This window comes from Notamacropus eugenii, chromosome 5 (assembly GCF_028372415.1).
Source record: "Notamacropus eugenii isolate mMacEug1 chromosome 5, mMacEug1.pri_v2, whole genome shotgun sequence".
In the NCBI taxonomy this organism is placed as follows: Eukaryota; Metazoa; Chordata; class Mammalia; order Diprotodontia; family Macropodidae; genus Notamacropus; species Notamacropus eugenii.
The window spans coordinates 142,186,363-142,203,940 of NC_092876.1; the positions used below are offsets into that span (position 1 = coordinate 142,186,363).

At 39.7% G+C, this 17,578-nt stretch overlaps 1 protein-coding gene across 4 annotated transcripts in view; it reads right to left on the reverse strand.

Moving 5' to 3' along the window:
• Window positions 1-1,340: 1,340 nt before the first annotated feature.
• DIXDC1 (DIX domain containing 1) overlaps window positions 1,341-17,578 on the reverse strand; it is a 66,238-nt gene continuing 50,000 nt past the window's right edge. For 2 of the 4 annotated variants that reach the window (XM_072611112.1, XM_072611110.1), the window contains 9 exons: window positions 13,378-13,470; window positions 13,224-13,295; window positions 12,848-12,940; window positions 12,373-12,534; window positions 11,798-11,855; window positions 8,973-9,081; window positions 6,404-6,512; window positions 3,918-4,820; window positions 1,341-2,269 (listed from right to left, as the gene is read on the reverse strand). In XM_072611112.1, coding sequence (XP_072467213.1) covers window positions 4,740-4,820; window positions 6,404-6,512; window positions 8,973-9,081; window positions 11,798-11,855; window positions 12,373-12,534; window positions 12,848-12,940; window positions 13,224-13,295; window positions 13,378-13,470 — 777 coding nt within the window. In that variant the 3' untranslated portion in view covers window positions 1,341-2,269; window positions 3,918-4,739. The remainder of the gene's footprint in view (window positions 2,270-3,917; window positions 4,821-6,403; window positions 6,513-8,972; window positions 9,082-11,797; window positions 11,856-12,372; window positions 12,535-12,847; window positions 12,941-13,223; window positions 13,296-13,377; window positions 13,471-17,578) is intronic. The other 2 variants (XM_072611111.1, XM_072611113.1) reach the window with 1 other exon arrangement.

Below are 17,578 nucleotides of genomic sequence, written 5' to 3' on the forward strand. Positions count from 1 at the left end.
AGTTCAACATTCATTTGATTATGCTTTACGCTCTAAGACTCTTAAGCCCACTGGTGGCTGGGACTCTGTCCTATTATGTAAACTATCTTCCCTAAGGCCTAACAAGGTGCTCAGCAGACAGTAAATGTGGGGTTATTAAATGTTTATTGGTGCTGCATTCAGGTGGGGAATTTACATTTACAACTAATCCCCATTACTTTGTAGTGGAAGCTCTGTAGTTCCTTTGTTTTATAAGCCGAGGGACATACTTACAAAAGTACATTTCAATGTTTTTATGATCCCACTGATGTATTTTCTCTAACTAGGCTGATAGAGACGGATCTATATTTTCTGTCATATTGTGGTTCATTTATTTTCCTAATTTTCCACAAATTATTAAAGATTCCTGTAGAATTCTCCTGTCCCACATATAAGACGTCTTCCTCTAGATCTTTTATCTTTATTCGGGATACTGCTGCATCACTTGAGTTGTCCACTTTACTCTCAAGTACGTGAGGAGCCCAGATCCTTTGTTATTCATACAGCCCCTGAATATCTTTTGTTATGTCAATTCCTGTGTGAAATCATTGTTGGAAAGATGCTGCAGCCAATTTATAACCACCATGCAGGTCTCCGTTGCCCTTTGGTAAGAATTTAAACCACAACTGCCATATTAATCCTGAGTGGCAACAGGTTTGCTAAAAGTTTATCACTTTGAAAGTAAAAGTGGTCCTTAAAAAACTTTAGGAATTCTACATTATATAGTTATAACTTTGCCAATCTCAGGAAAATTAATTAGGCTAATCCTTTAAATAAGTGTTAATGTAGTCATATTCAAAATGGAATATATTTTTCCTTTGGGAGTGTATAGTTATAAGGGCTCCTTTATTAATCAAATAAAGCATTATAGAAAATACAAGCGAATTAAAAAATAATTATGCCAGCTTTGACCAAACTATTTTTTCCTATTAAATTTTTTTTCTATTTTTAAAAGAGCAATTCATTAAAACTGAATATGTAGATGTATTTGCTTACCACTTTAGTGGACAATATGGCAAGCTTGTGGTTTATCTCAATTAGCAGGGTTTTTTTATTTTTTTTTATAATATATTTTGCACACTTTGGGATTTTGTTTTATTTATAAGACAAGTTTGACTTCCTGATTATTTGAGGTTCACATTTATTTATGAATATCAAGAGGTATATTGAGCATCTGAGCCCTAAATGATGATGATAAAACTGAAATCTGCAGATTTTTTTTTTTAATCTAGTAGAAAAGAGACATCAGTTTCAATAAAATGTCCCTGGAACTTTTTTCTCCCTGTTTAAATAAAGAGCAAACAGATGACAGAGTGAAGAAATTAACATTGATGAAATTTAAATTTTTATTAATTTCACTTGACAAACTAGAGGCAGGGTTAATGGGTTTAGTTTGCAAATTCCATTTTATTTTATACCTTGTTTCTTTTTCCACTGAGCATACAAATCTCTAATACATACAGGCAGGTAAGACTGGTTATCAGTTCACTAACAGACAAATTAGAAGCCTCTGGAATTAACATAGGGAAAGTCTTGCTGAGAGTGCTAGAAAATAGGAAGTATGTGCAATAATTCTTTTGAAACCAATGGTTGCAAATATCCATGTCTCTAAGAAAATATAACTTTATGGAGGTGTGTCTTAAGCGTGCGACATCTATATTAGACAAACTCAGACAATTAGGTAGGGTGACTGTGCAAAAATAATGAACATTTTGTGGAAAAAATGAAAAAAATTTTTTAAATCAACTTAAGTGCTTTTTTTGAATGATTAGATTTCTCCTGGATTTTACAGATACATGGAGGTAATTTTCCCTGCTATAAGCCATCCTGAGGGAGAGATCTAAAGAGTTGGAAAATAAAATGTAGGTTTGTCATGCAAAAAGATACAGAACACAAGCTGTTTTATACACTAAATTCCAGCTAATTTAGGGAACAGAACAAGGAAAGGGTGGCCTTTGGTTTCAAGATGATGACATTTTAAGGGCTTGAACTCCTCCTTACATTAGTCTTTATCTGGAAAGCACTGAATTTTTTAAGAAGTGTTTAAATTTCAAGTAGTATTTCTTCTACTGAGAGTCTGATCTCGCCTATCAGTGTTCTAGGAATATTGTTTTCTTTTTCAAGCTTAACTGAGGCAACAACAGCATAGACTTCCCCTAGGTATATCCCACCAATGGTTCATCACAATACCTTAAACAAGATGTAATTAGAGAGGAGTCCTGGAGTATCTTCACAATTCTCTGTAACAAGACTGTTAAAAAACAGAAGTAGTCAATGACTCCTCCCTGCTACTATCCCTTTCACCATCACTTTTTGCACCAATGTTACTAAATAGTAATCAGAGTTGTGATGTATGGTGACTACCCCTGCTGTACAGAATCAATCAGATAAAAGTGAACTTGTTTAATTTTTATTCCCCTCCAAGAAACCATTTTTTCACTCGGGCTCAATGCTATGTGGCTCCTTTCTAAAATAGGAGGGGAATTGAGGCTACTGAAGGTGGAGAACCTTGACTTGGATTTAGTCAGCTTTCTCTGAAAATGAAGATATCCTACCTAACAGTATGACTATTGACTGAAGTAAAACGAACAAGTTAAAACTTGTAATTGCGAGACATTCAAAATAGATCACAAGTGAAATATACAAAGAATTTTGGCCTGATAACCATGCTGTCACAGCAAAATATTAAAATTCATGCAACAGAGAAATTGGTGATAAAACTTTTTTTCCTCAGATTTCCTGGAAAAGATGGAGAATACACTATTTTCTTCTCCTTCCTTTCAGCATTGAAATTTCTCTGGTTCTTGATTGATTTTCCCAATTGCTAATTGCTTGACAGTCACCTCTGAAGAAAAAAACATATTCTCCCAATTTAATTGTGAGAAAACCAGAGGTACATGTACAATGAAGGGCATAAAGTATCTTCTCAACCCCATTTACTGAAGGAGTAATCAAATAGCCTACACAAAACTACCTCCAATGCTAAAAATGACAGGTAGTGTGGAATGAACTGGAAATTAGTTGTCACTGGTACACTCGTAATAAAATAAAGCTTGGTTTTTGTTGTATTTGTTTTTAACCACAAGGGTGATAACAGCCTGTATAAAAGCTAGCTACCTGGGTTCTCTAGAAAACGAATACCATATAGAATGTGAGAAAATACAGAGGGTGCTCACATTCTTATTATAAAAATAGACATGGTTCTTAATGAACAGCAAATGGGTACAAAAGAATTCTTCAAACATGAACCATTTTAAAAAGGGTATATCTATATATTAAAAACAACAAGATGTGATCTCAGAGCTGCAAAGGACAGTCTTCTGAAATGATTTGGGAATGGAACATGAGAGATGAACTGGAGACAGACAGATCAAGAACCCAGAGCTGACCTGTTGGACTCTTCTGTTTTGGCAGTGTACGTTGGCAGTTATGGTCAGCCTGCTTTTGATAAATGTGGCTGGTTGGTTATAGGTGGCACTTGGCTGATGGGTGAGAAAACTCAGCTTCCCATGTGGTATCTGGGAATTTGGCCCCCCAGTCCCCTTGGACTCTTTTCCCCTTCCCCCAAGAGAAAAACATTCTCCTGTACTATTCAAGTCCAACACAGTAGAAGGGATCTCAGTGGTTCTCCCTGCCATTCAGAACAAGTCACATGGTTTTCACCACACCCTAAGTGTCAGCCAGTGATAAATAATACATCATGAAGGTAATGTCTAGCCTTGGGCTAAGACAATGCCTTAGGCATAGAAACTCCACCAGCTCCTTAGAGAAATACTAGGCCGGCAAGACTGTCCCCTGAATGCTGGAAAAAAAGAGACTGATGGCTGAGTATAGTCAAGGAAAATCATAGGAAAAAGAAAGTCAAGAAGATATAGGTAGCAGCACCTTTCCATACCCACCTGAATGTTTAAGGAGACTTTTACCCCTTAGTCCTTTCAAATGCAAAGTTCATCAGCTGGAAGAAGTAAACAGTTTCTAAATTAAACGGTCCCCCAAGGAATCTAGCAACATATAAAACAAAACAGCCCAGGAAGCAGTTTGAAGGGCAAGCTGTAGAACCAATTCTGCTAACTTGGTCCAAGTACTTGATACTGATTTGAGACACCATACAGCAGAGGAGGGGCAGCTCTCTCACTGTCTGATGAAGAACTAAGCATCATCCATATCCAGTCCAAAAGAATTTTTGAAAGAGGAACCTTCTTCTTTGGTACCACCTCAGGTATACTCTTGGTTCACAAAAGTGGCAGGGAAGCAGAAAAATTGGTAGATTGCCTTGCCCTTGAGTGCAAATTCTGGGACTAAAATTGCTATAACCATAGAAGCCAATTAAAATAATACTGTAACATGCAGGAGTGAAACATCTGATTCCCAGATTTAGAACAGTAGCAGCCATGACCCTTACTGGAAGGGGTCATCCATCCACATTAGTTAAGGCCTTCGGTTTGTTGTGGTCATCAGGATAAAACAAAACAATGCATTCCCAGCACCTGGGAGTCACCACTCCAGATTAACCCATGGTCCACTTCCAGACATGGAATGTTGAGAAGCAGGCAGGCCAGGCCATGCACCCAGGACTGGCCTCTGGTCATCTCCCTTGCAAAGGCTTCTCTTTTGGCAGCATGACTAGAAACCTCTCTGTGGGTTCTGGGGTCAGTCCTCATTCCTGAGTGAAGTAGCCAGGGAGTGGCTAGGTTCCATAAGCCCCTACTCTGCAGTTCATGTTAATTCTCCCCATGATCTTCTTCAACCCAGGCCACGATTTTCCCTTCCCATCCAGGAATGATGTCATCATCATGAAAGACCTAGAGAATGGAAGCAGGAAATAATGAGAAAAGTGGGGTCCTGCCAAGATGAATCTGTCAATATAAGAGAGGATGTGGGAGAAAACTGAGTTTAAAGATGCATAGCACTCATGTTCTACATTGCTTGTTACACTGACTTGCTGTATAGTTTTGAGTAAAAAAAAAAAACAAAACACCGCTCTTTTTTTTAAAGACAACATGTGGAATTAAGTTTTTACTCACAGGACACTGAAAGACAGGAAATTGCACATAGAAATATAAGTAGCCTATTGAGGACAGAGGTTTTATATATTATGTACAAAGTTCAAATTGTTCAAGTATGCTTTAGTACTACCATAAAAGTCACATTTAAAAACAAATATTAGTGGAGAAACACTAAGATAAAATTAGACCAAAAGCAAGGCGAATAGGACTTGATGATTTGAGTGTAAAATCTAAAAGTTACAGTCTCAGTTGTGTCATCCTGAATCTGGAAGGTATAGCCATCAAAGGCAGATTTGGGTACAATGTTTCAACCTTCCTCTGTGGAAAAATACTTTTCAATTTAAGCTTGAGGAGGCCTGGTATATACAGTTCATTTTCATGGGACCAAATTGCTTCAATTCTATTTAGTCCTCCATGTTCTTCAATTTTGATATACAGTTTTCAGTTTTACTTAGTTTTTCATCTTACTGACAAAATAATTACTGCCCTTTCCTCCCTCACAGGAGACTATAAGGATTAATATCGTTCAGAAAGTGCAGCCATAAAAGCATAAAGCAAAAGAGAGAGGTGAAGATTAAAGGTCTGGTTATGTCATGAAATAAGGAAAGAAGGCCAATCTTAACAAATTTCTTGAAACTAGCCTTTTTTGTTTCATCACAACTCCATTAAGAGAGAAAAAAGTAAATTCAGAACCATTGTGGTGGAAAATCTTTGCCTTTGGAAACTATGGTTTTTGATTTTTGTTTCAACCTGAAATCCTTCTGAGGATTCCTATAATGCACCCATGACCCAGAATCAGCTTCCAGAAAAGTAAAAGAGCTATAGTTAGTTTCATCTTTGCAGGTTTATGAGGGAGACTGCTGCTCTAAGACGGATGACGAACTGTGGTGCTACTGAAGGAGGAAGAACTATTGTCTCTGATCTCCCTTAAATATTCTTCAAGTACACTGTTTGAGAAATACTACACCATTCATATAAGATTACTTATTACTCCCAAAGCATGAGGTTCAGAATCAAGACTAAGTCTGTTTGCTTATTTTGAAAAATGAAGGATGATATATGGCTTTTATTTGAAATGGCTTCGCTGGTCACACAGGAACCTGATATACAGGCTTAACCAAGCTAATTACTAAGTCAGTATGATTAAGTTCCTGCACTAGAGAAGGCTAACAATTCCTTGACCTATCCCAGAGCCCTCTAGTTCTGTAGATACCAAGTCATGGTCTAAGTAGGCTCTGAGCAGTTTCTTTGATCAGAATATGAGTTTTGGCCAAATCAAAACTTCAACAAACTCAAGTGCTAGCTCTGAAGGACAAAAGGGATTGGAAGGAAGACCTCATCTCTTAATTATGGATGATGTTATACAGAAGCTTCTGTACCTCCTCTTTGACAGTGCCAAACTCGGGATCCAGGGCTTTGAAGTGGTAGCGATGATTCCCTTCTCGGTCGATAGCTGCTTTAAAATCCTTCAGAGTCACCTCTCCCAACCTGCAACACAGAAGTTAAAGAGAATACCAAAATAACCTGTTACTCAATGGAGTGGAAAGGGAGAATGTCAACTTTAAACAAAAGCTTCTGCAAAGGCCACAACAGGCAAGAGGAGCATGCCCTTAACGGCTCACTGGCCCTGATAATCCAGACGATCAGGAAACAGTAGACATTGGGAAACCAGTTGAGTTAGAAGAATGAGATCCATACTTCATACACATGATGTGAGCTCAGAGTTGTAAATGGGCTTGTTTGCCTCACTGGCAGTCAAATGAATGTCCAGTGGTTTTTCTCTGGAAATGATACACAGGGCCTCTAAAATTTAACTCAGTGAGTGACTTCAGGAAGTAGGCACCAAACAGCCTCTTCTGCCAACAGAATCCTAATTCCCTGGGTTGGTAGCAAGCACCCTTTAGCAATCAACCTCTCATTCCTTATATCTCAAGGAAGATTTGCTGCTAGCACAGCTCAGAAAGAACTTTCTGGAGAAAAACAAATTCTACAACTTTTCTTGTTAGATGGTAAGATGGCTTTTTGTTTTGTTTTCTAACAATCTGTATTTACTCTGTAGAGATAGGGTGGCATAATGGATAGACTGCTGGGCTTATTCATCAGGACATCTTGGGTTCAGTCCCAATTCTGGCACTTGGCATGTCACTTAAGCTCTGTGTGCTTCAAACACTTATCTACTAAGTCAGGGATAAGTTGTGATCTGTACCAGTGGAAGAGTGTTTTTACATGCTGATAAAACCACCTGCCTAAAGAGGAATGAATTAACTGAGATGCTTGGAAGGTTTGGAAGTAAATGCATAAGGTTGACTAGTAGCAGCTCCTAGAACAATGACCAAGAAAACTAAGCAAATTCCCTGCACTCCAGTCTGCAATCTTCACTTGGGCACTGAGAACCTGCTCTTCCACTCTTAGAGAATGTTTATGGAGCTGTCAGCCTTGGCAGGGTCACAGTACAAGAGAAGTACCTATTTGAGGCCAGCAGTGACCAAACGGACCCCAGGGCTATCCTGTGGTTTCTGTGGATACTGTTACAGATGGTATGTGCATGAACTTCTACCTGGCAATCAGCCAGTCAAGCAAGATGCATTTGTTTAGTGTATACTATTCACCAGGTACTATGCTATGCTCTGGAGGTACAAATAAAGGCAAAAAATCCCCCAAAAAACCCAAACAAACCAACTAACCCAGTCCCTGCTCTCAAAGAATTCACAGTCTAATGGGAGAAACCACAGGTAAACAACTATGTATAGACAAGCTACAGACAGGACAGACTGGAGATAATCAACAGAGAGAAGATATGGCGCTAGGGGGGACCAGGAAAGGCTTCTCATAGCAGGAGGGATTTTCGTTGGGACTTGAAGGAGGCCAGGAGGAGAAGATGAGGACGGAGAGAATGCCAGGTAAGGGAGACAACTAGTGAAAACGCCCAGTGCCACTGTATTTTAGGGGGTGTGATGGTGATGAAGGGGTCACAAGTGGAATAAGGTATAAGAAGGTTCAAAAAGCAGGAAGGGGTCAGGCTATAAAGGGCTTTGAACACCAAGCAGATAATTTTACATTTGATCCTGACGGTGACAGGGAGTCAAAAGAATTGAATGGCAGTGGGGTAGAGGCAGATCAAGGCATTCAGACCTGTGTTTTAAGATCACTGATAATTAAGCATAAGATGAATTGAAGTAGGGAGAGACTCTGGCCAGGGAGACCAACCAGAACGTTATTATTAAATAGTCCAGGCAAGAGGCGATGAGGACCTATACCAGGTGATGGCAGTGTCAGAGGAGAAAAGCAGGTAAGGTTAGTTTTGTCAGTTACTCACCTTGTTGCCAAACCCTCCCTTACAAATGCTTCCACACTATCTAGTCACCAACTTCATCCCCAGCTCAGGTCAAGCCTGCAGAGAGTGGTACTTAACCTACTCCTGATAGAATCATAGAGCTGAAAGGACTCTTAGCAGCCATCTAATACAGACTCCTCATTTTATAGATGGGGAAATCAAACTCCAGTAAGAGCAGCTTCCTTGCCCATGACCACCCAGTTAGAGATGGGAAAGCCAGGACTGGAACCCACCAATCTAGCACTCTTTCCACAATACTATGTTGACTCTCAGTTGTTTCGATAATCATTTGGTCAATTCTAACATTATCGTTATTCAATGCAGATTTTTTAAAATAGCAACAACAACCACAAAATTAAACAGGAAATCATTTAAAATTGCCCATCAAATCTATATATTTAAGCACAGTGAATAAAGCTGAGGTTAGGCAACATTAATGCCACCTCCCTTTGTCACCTATGATAGTCTATCAAGCCCTATCACGCTCCTGTCCTCAACCCATGGTTGTCAAGTAATTCCCAAGTTACCAGATGGGTCAACATGGTTGTTATGAAAACATCTGGCTCTGTTTTCCTTTCCTTTCTTATAAGGATGCAGTACCTTCAATACCTCACCTCTTTGGTATGTTGACCATGAAGGGAGTAAGTGAACGGTCAGTAAAATAAAGCACTTTAGTGCAAGCATTGTTGTTGATGGTTGGAGAACTCTGTGAATGAGGCAACTCTGCAAAAAGAGAGATAATCATGTGGTTAGGGCACCAGCTTTACCCTCAAACTGACCTCACTTTTGTCATCCACATGTCCAGGCATCTGCCAGGTTATGGCATAGCTTCCTTGCACCTATCAATATACCATACACATAGGAAGTGATCCATAGGAACTCAATAGTGGGGCCATGAGGAGAAACGATGCTTCAGACATGGGCTCTGCCCCCAAGAGCCCCAAATCCATTCAGAGCAGTGCTGCCAGGGGTCAAGGTTTTTGATAAGAAGCAAACAGGATCAAGTTTCAAGTGAAAGCATAGTTATACAACAGGAGGTACATATAGATTATCAATGGGGAGATCAGCAGTAAAATCTAATTTTGTTATCCTTGTGTGATTCAGAAGCGGATACTCATTGGAGCAACAAAGACTTATGGGAACCCTGGTCTTTAAAAAACAAGAAGGAGTTCCCATCTGAAAGACATAAGACCTACCCACCCCCCCAAGCTGTAGGACTTCTGAAGCATATGTATTTGAGCTCCCTGTCTTACCTTTCTCCCTTGTAGTTGTCCAAAGACTGTGAATGGTAGCTAGCTGTAACTTTCACAGAAAGGCTACTCTGAGACCACTGAAAAACTGTTATCCCAGGAACCCAAAATTAGCCACAGAAATTTTTGTTAGAGCTGAAAATTCTCCTGAAGTTCTTTCCTCTTAAGTTACTCTGGACATTTAATCGTGAACAAATGGGGTAATTGTTTTGAGAAGTAAGTAGGTCAGATGGACCACAGGGAGACGTAGGGTGGGGAGGTAGAGGGCAGGCAAGGGTGTTTTATATGGAAATCAAAGAATCACAGAATTTTAGAGTGAAAGGGGTCTAATCCATACCCCAAACACACCTAACAATCCATTCTTGGCTTGAAGTACCAAGAGGGAGAAACTACTACCTCCCAAGGCCAGTCTATTCCACTTTGGAAATGTGCCATTCTCTTTCTGCATAGCTATCACCTTAAATTAGTTGGCAGTTGATACTCAAAAAACTTAATTGCTAAAATTGCCTTCAATGATACTCCTTTGTGAAATATTTATTATAAGCATGAAAGTACTATCAGCAACTCTTTACTATTGTGGCTAAAAGATCATTTGAGGTTTTAACAGAGAACTTAGCTTACAAGATTTAGAAAGTTGCATATATCTTAAATTACATATTACATATGCATATCTCTATGTACCTATATATGTACATACATATATATCATATATGTACATAATAAGATACAGATATCTTGCTCAGTCTCTCATTTTCCTCATCCTTATCATCTACTCTACTGCTTAGTCTTCTAAAGGTGACAAAATTTCCAAAGACTTTAGTCCAGTCTACATCATCAAATCCTCACTAAACTGCAGTTGAGGGAAAGGGCTAAAGATAAAACAAGTGGAACAATCAGTCCAAGGAAGGCTGAAACAAACATTTAAAAACAAAAAGATAAAATCAATTTAGGCCTTAAAATTTCCATATCTATTTACAAAACAGTACGTTTGTTATTCCGTAAACCACTGTGACCAGGAATCAGACTGAAGTTTTATGAAGACAATTATTCTTCAGGGGAATAAATGGAGATCTCAGCTTGGGGTCAAAGATTCGGGGAAATACTAATAGGCTTGTAGGTCTGTTTGACATATTTCATTATTAATGTTTTCTATTTGTTTTGTAGAAAATTTATTTCTTTAAACTTCCAATTCTCTTGAAAACCTTGCATTTTGACTTTTGATGACTTAATTATTATCAACAGATTTGTTAGTACAAATTTTTATACATATCAAGTTTAGCATTTTATGTGTATATCCTATACATATCTATATCCTATATCTTTATTGCTATTGAAGTTAAATAAATGTTTGACCCTTTTGGTGTTCTGGACCCCTTTGACAGTCTGCAGAAGCCTAATACTAGAGTACTGAAAGAAATGTTAACTTTAAGGTAGAGATGTACTTTTTAAAGATGTAATTTTTTTCTCCAGCCAAATTTACAGACACCCTGAAATCTATCCATGAATTTCTAAGGGTTAAGAACCTCTGATCTAGATGTGCTAAGGGTGAGCAGGTATGAAAACCAGGAAGCAAAACAGAAAATGAAATGAAAAACATCATACAGATGTTTTCATAAATCTCTAAAAGAGTAAAGGAAAAAAGGCAATAAATGACCAAGGACAAAGCAGTTCACTGCCACTGACAGGAGAAACAAGGATTTCAGAATCCCTACCACTAGATGGTGCAAGCATTTGGTAGCTTTAAATGATCTTCCCTGGCCAAAACTAATCCAGAGGACAAAGAATTTTCTCATAGAACTAAACACTTTGTTTCTAAGAAGAGCTATATCTATACTGCTCAGTCTAGGATAATTTGCACATCTGAGGTTTTGATTTCTTTATAAATTTTAAAACTTTATGAACCATGTCCCTCTTGGATAAGCTTACTAGTCTTAGATTTTTCCTTAAGTTCTAGACATGAGTAAGTTCTACCCTTTCAATGAGAGCAAAGCACCACAAGTAAATAATGTGGAACCTGGGTATCCAGAAACTCCAAACTGCCAAAAATTCTATTTTTGTATTACATTTGTATTATATTTCTGTATTCAAGTGATTTACAGAAATTAAAAGCTTAAACTTGGTTTAATTTGCCAGGAGTCCCTGCTAGGGTTTATTGGAAAATGAACCATTAGGACCAGGGGGGTACTCACTTGAGTTAGGGGGCCAGGACTCTCGGTATTCACTACCTCTTGGTGATTTGCCCCTAACCTAAGGATCCAAAGCAAGAGAACCAAGATCAGTACAATCCAATTTCCAACTAATGTATGGGACACTCATAAAGAAATTCATATAATAAAAATGTACTTAAAATACCCACATCTTGCCCTCTTACCAGCCTCCACATCTCAAAAAGAACGAAAAAAAAATGAATTGCTAAGCATGTTTGCAGGGAACTATGCAAGCTATCTGTGCTGAGAGTAATTCTTTGGCGTCAAGAAGGCTAAGTCTCTAAAAGACCCAGACTGCAAATGAAAGGAATGAGTACCATCAACTCCAGGCCTAAACAGTTATTCACCATTAAAAAACAAAAAACAAAAAACAGGCACAACAGGAAAAAAAGCTGAACAAAGAACTGCAATCCTGAGCAAGTCTTACCTGACTTGCTGAGCAAGATTCAGCCTTACATTGGATCCCTTACCCTCATTTCAGTTAAAATTCACAGAAACATGCCTCATTACTGCCTTTTCCCTCTGCCCTAAAAGATCTGTTGGAGAGACAGGATTACCCGTTTATCCTGTTTCTTCTGCATCTCCATGACATGTAGGCGTTCCATGAGGCTGGAGATGCCTTGCTCCAGGCTGTCAATGGTGTGGTGCTGGGGGTCATGGCCACTGAAACTATTACGAAGGCTCCTCAGAGCATCTCGAACAAGCTGCAGATCATTGGCCTATGGGTGAAACAGGTTTCACATCAACCAAGGGAAGTATTGCCATTGTAATAATCAGGTCAGCTCCAGAGACCTCAGGCACACACGTTTTATCACTGTCCTCATTGTTTGCCTACAAGCGAGGGAACGTCTTCTACATTAACAAAGTACTTGCTCGCTCTTAGTTTCTGATGATTTCATATCTCCAGAGCAGTTCTAAAAGGGGGGAATCTGGGACACCAAAGAGACACAATTTTGGCCAAAGCCCAAGACTGAGCACTGTTCTAAGGTGTGTCACTATGGGAGAACTCTGCTCAAAAATCTAATTACCTACCCCTCTGTGGGCAGCTGAGGCAGCTCCTTTCCCAGACACTGAGAGGAAAAACCCATTGCTTTGAGCACTGTGACTGTTGTAGTTGGTTACCTGCTGAAGCAAGAGGAAATGAAAACAGAAGAGACGCTTATTATAGGGGACCATATAGGCCATCGTGATTAAAAAAAAAGTTCTCATTCTAATTTCTGCCCCAGTTGCAGCATCTGGGGAAAAAAAAGGCAGGCTTCCCTTCCCCTTCCAACATCAGCTGGATGGCATCTTAGTAGGAGAAAAAAATGACATGGATATTTCTGCAGTCTCAGAGCAGAATAGGGGTTTTCCTCCTTATATTAGAATATGTAGAACGAAGACCCCAGGTCTGACACACTCACATTACCTCCTCTGCATCTCTCTTCATACAATGTGCCAAGAGGACATCTTTATGTTCCAGTTCCCGTTCTAGGTCAAACTACAAGGCCAAAAAAACACATTAGAAAAGGGTTGCTTCAGGTCAACAGAGGAGTAAAAGCATTAGTTGGCTGCATCCCCACCTGCTGGTAATTGGCCTCAGAAAGTTTCCTGAGTGCTTCTTCCAGTTTGCCCTGGTGCTGCTGTATGAGACGATCCTTCTGCCCCAACTCTTTCTGCAACAGAAAAGGATGAAGAGCTTTCAAAAATACTGATGGAGGTAAAACAGACAACACATTCTCTCCCCATGTTCCTGCTCCCAAGAAAAAGACCACCTGCTGAAGAAAAGTCCCTTGTGGGTCCTGTTCCAGGAAGACAAGATGAATCAGAGGTGAAAGTGATCTGCAAATAGGTCTCCTGGGGGGGAAATGATGTGAAGAAAAACCTAGGTAGGAAGAAATAAGTAATTTCTGCTGTCCTCTGCCAATCTTGAATTTTCATTCTTTATCAGACCCAACTCTTACCAGGAAACTAGAACAGCTGCTGCTACCCCCATTTCTGACCTGTAGGGGCACTATGGTCTTTCTATTTATCTTGGACTAAATGTGAATAAAACTCCTTTTCCCTTAGACCTATTCAGATAAGGTGAGAATTTTTTGAAAGAATCTTCAATAGGTAAATAAACAAAGAAAAGAAATTACAAAATCATAGAAAAAAATGATATTACAATGGACAAATTGCATATTTTACATCCAGATTGTCGTGACTAGTAGCATTTTTCTGGCTCCAAGCCTTATTTCCTTTTCCTCATCTCAAATCTGTCTAGTTCAATGCTAGAACAGGTTATTCTGGCTCCTAGTTCAAGGTATATTTGAACTGACACTAATGCTGGACTAAGGATGGGATCTTTGCCTCTGTTAGGTCCTGTTTTTACCACCATAAACCTTAAAATGAAGAGGTTGGGTTAGATGACCTCTAAAGGCCCTTTCACCCTCCCTGGGTATGGATCCCCTGGGGTGATAATGGCACTGGTATAGAAAGTCTTCAAAGATTCCTCTTTAGGGCTTCAGGCTATCTTATATCAACCTTGAGTTAATTTGAAGATTGAGTTAACCTTCTACCTTATGGAGGCCTCTAAAGCTCTGGCCCCTGGAAGTCCTATCCTCACCTTTGACCTGTTTCTCTCAGCTTTGATTCATTTGTTGAGACATATTCACTAGCTCATCTAATCACACAAAGTTAGAAATGGCCTTAGAAGCTATCAAATCCTACCCATTACAAGTAGTTCAATCCATTATGAAACATAAATGCCCCCCCTCCCCACACACACACACACACACACACACACATACAAAATCTCTAACAGCTGATTATCAAGTGTCCCCTTAAAATCCACTGGTGTTGAGCAGCATACAATCAAATCTCTGGGACAGTCTATGATATCTCAGGTCAGCTCTAATTATTAGAAGTTTCTTTTTCACAGATGCTCAGCATTGGAAGGAACCTCAGAGGTCACCTCTACCTGAACTTGAATCCACTTACAACATACTAATGGCCTCATTGTACTCTCCACTGGTCAGGCTCCATCCCAAGTACTATGTTCATTTCCATGCACCATATCTTAGCAAAGACAATGGCAACTTGGAGAGTGACCAGGATGGAAGCCATGTGACATGAAGACTGATGGAAGAAAAACCCTAGAGGAGAGAAGGTTTAGAGGAGACATGACCTTTGTCATCAAATATTTGAAAAGCTGTCATAGAAGAAAGAGATTAGTCATTCCCCTTGGCTCCAGAAGGCAGATAACAGTGTGACAGTGGAGTTAGTCAGTGATGGATTTGTTGTCAGAAGGCTCAGGCTCTAGTCCCAGATCTCCTACTCACAACCAGCATAATCTTGGTTTGACATCTCCAGGTCTCAGCTTCTTCCCCCCTATAACGAGAAGGCTGGACTAGAAGATCCTTCAATCTCACCCTCCAGTGGCATGATCTCAAGACCTTCTCCATCCTAATCACTCTCCAGCTAATTATCAATATCTCTCTTAAAATGGTCTGACCAGGGGAGAGTACTATGGGACTGTTGCCTCTTGCTTTCTGGAAATCAGGCATCCCTTGAGGCAGCTTAAGATCCTGTTACTTCTGGGGGTTGCCATATCACATTGCTAATTCATAGCAAGCTTGCAGTTTACAAAACTCTCCAGATCTTTCTCAGATGAACTGCTATGGAGTGATGCCTCCCCTATTTCATCCTTGTGAAGTTGGGTTTTTTTTAACCTAACTGTAAGACTTTAAATTTAAATTTAATCTTATTAGATTCAACCCAAAATTCAAGTCTGCTGAGCACTTTTTGATGTGTTATCCAATGGGTTAACTATTTCTCCCAGATTTGTATTATCTGCACATTTGATAATCACCATCTACGTCTTTATCCAAATCGTTGATTTAAAATATAAAATTAGTACAGAGCCAAGAACAAATCCCTGGGGCTATCTGCTAGAAACAGCCCTTTAAATTAACATTGATCCATTAATGACCAATCTTTTTGGTCCTGTCATCAACCAGTTTGGAATCCAGGCATGGTCTCACAGTTTTCTTTTTTGTCCATTTGACTGTGGCAAATGCTTTGGATAAGCTCTATCTACAGCTCACAGTAGTAACCCTGTTATAAAAGGAAATGAGGTTAGTCTGACACAAACTATTCTTTATGAAGTCAAGCTAAGCCAGAAGTCTGCTTCCTCTCAGCTTCTAACCATTGGTCTTAACTTCTGCCCTGCGGCATCCTTATCTTCCCAGAGCACACTCTGCACTTCAGCCAAGTTGGTGATTTCTGCCCCAGGACAAGGCACTGCACTCTCACTACACTTTCAAAGCCCAGTCAAAGGTTACTTTTTCAAGGAAGTCTTTCCTGATGCCCACCTCACTCCTGGCCCTGTTTCTGGCTATTAAGTCTCTCTTTCCAGACCATCCTCAGCACTTGACTTTGTAACATTCCAATGAATTTATCATGTAACAGTGTAGCATAGCTATCTATGTTGGAGTCTTGTTGTTTAGTCATGTTCAACTCTTTGTGACCCCACGGACTATTTTTTTCCATGGTGTTTTCCTGGCAAAGATATTGGAGCGGTTTGCCAATTCCTTGTCTCGCGGATCACCTTTTGTCAGAATTCTCCATTATGACCTGTCTGTCGTGGGTCACCCTGAACAGGATAGCTCATAGCATTATTGAGCTATGCAAGCCCCTCTGTCACAACAAAGCAGTGATCCAGGAGGGGCTTTTTTTTTTTTCTTAAAACAAACAGGGATTGAGTGACTTGCCCAGGGTCACATAGCTCGTAAGTGTTTGAGGTTGGATTTGACCTCAGGTCTTCCTGTCTCCAGGACCAGCACTCTATCCACTAAGCCACCCAGCTGCTCAAGCTAAATTATAAGCTCTTGGTACAAGAACTGTGTTTTGTCTAAAATTTCTGTATTTTAAGCATTATCTGTATTTCACAGGATTTTAGATTTAAAACTGAGAGAGACCTACAAGCTCATCTAATCTAACCCCCTCATTTTACAAGTAAAGAAACTGAGGCCCAAAGAGGTTAAATGATTCATCCAACAAGTAGTAAGTAGCAAAGCTGGACTAGAACCAGAAGCCTCAAATTCCAAACCCAGTGTTCTTTTCCACTGTGTCATGCTGGAATCTGGAGTTAGTTGTCTTTGTACTTGCCATCAGGAGCCAAGCAGAATAACTCAAGTGTGTCTTTGACATAATTCTTCAAGCAAATGAAGATAGACATCATGCCCTTTCCCAACCCTTCTCTTCTTATACTCTTCCTTCATCTAACCTTTGTATGGTACTTTACCTCCTCTAGATGTACTCTGACTCTTCAATATTCTTCCTAAAACGCAGTACTTAGAAATGAATACAATATACTAACTTGGATCAAGACAGGGTAAAATGAAATTGCTACTGTGTTCTGGTACCAGAGCAAGGACTAGGCCCAAGATGCTCATTCTGGTCCTGCCCCTAAGGTATGGCCACCTTCTTTACTGTCCTAGGTTAGCATCTGGCCTTTGTTTCTCTAGTACCCAGTGGCAACGACCCCCATTTTGGGAGCCTAACCAGAGCATTCTATCATCGCCTTCTAACAGCCAGCATCTGACTACTGTCTCTTCTTGCTTCAAATCTAGTTCCTACAGTTGGACCTCACTAAGTTCCTATTTCTAGTCTAAGAGGCAACTACCTCTTTGCTTATTTACACAACAGTGATAACAAGCAAGATGTGAACTCACTAGCTAAGCCAACTTCCTCACTCTAGGGATAACACATTCAGGATCTTCCACAGTTCCAGAGGAAAGG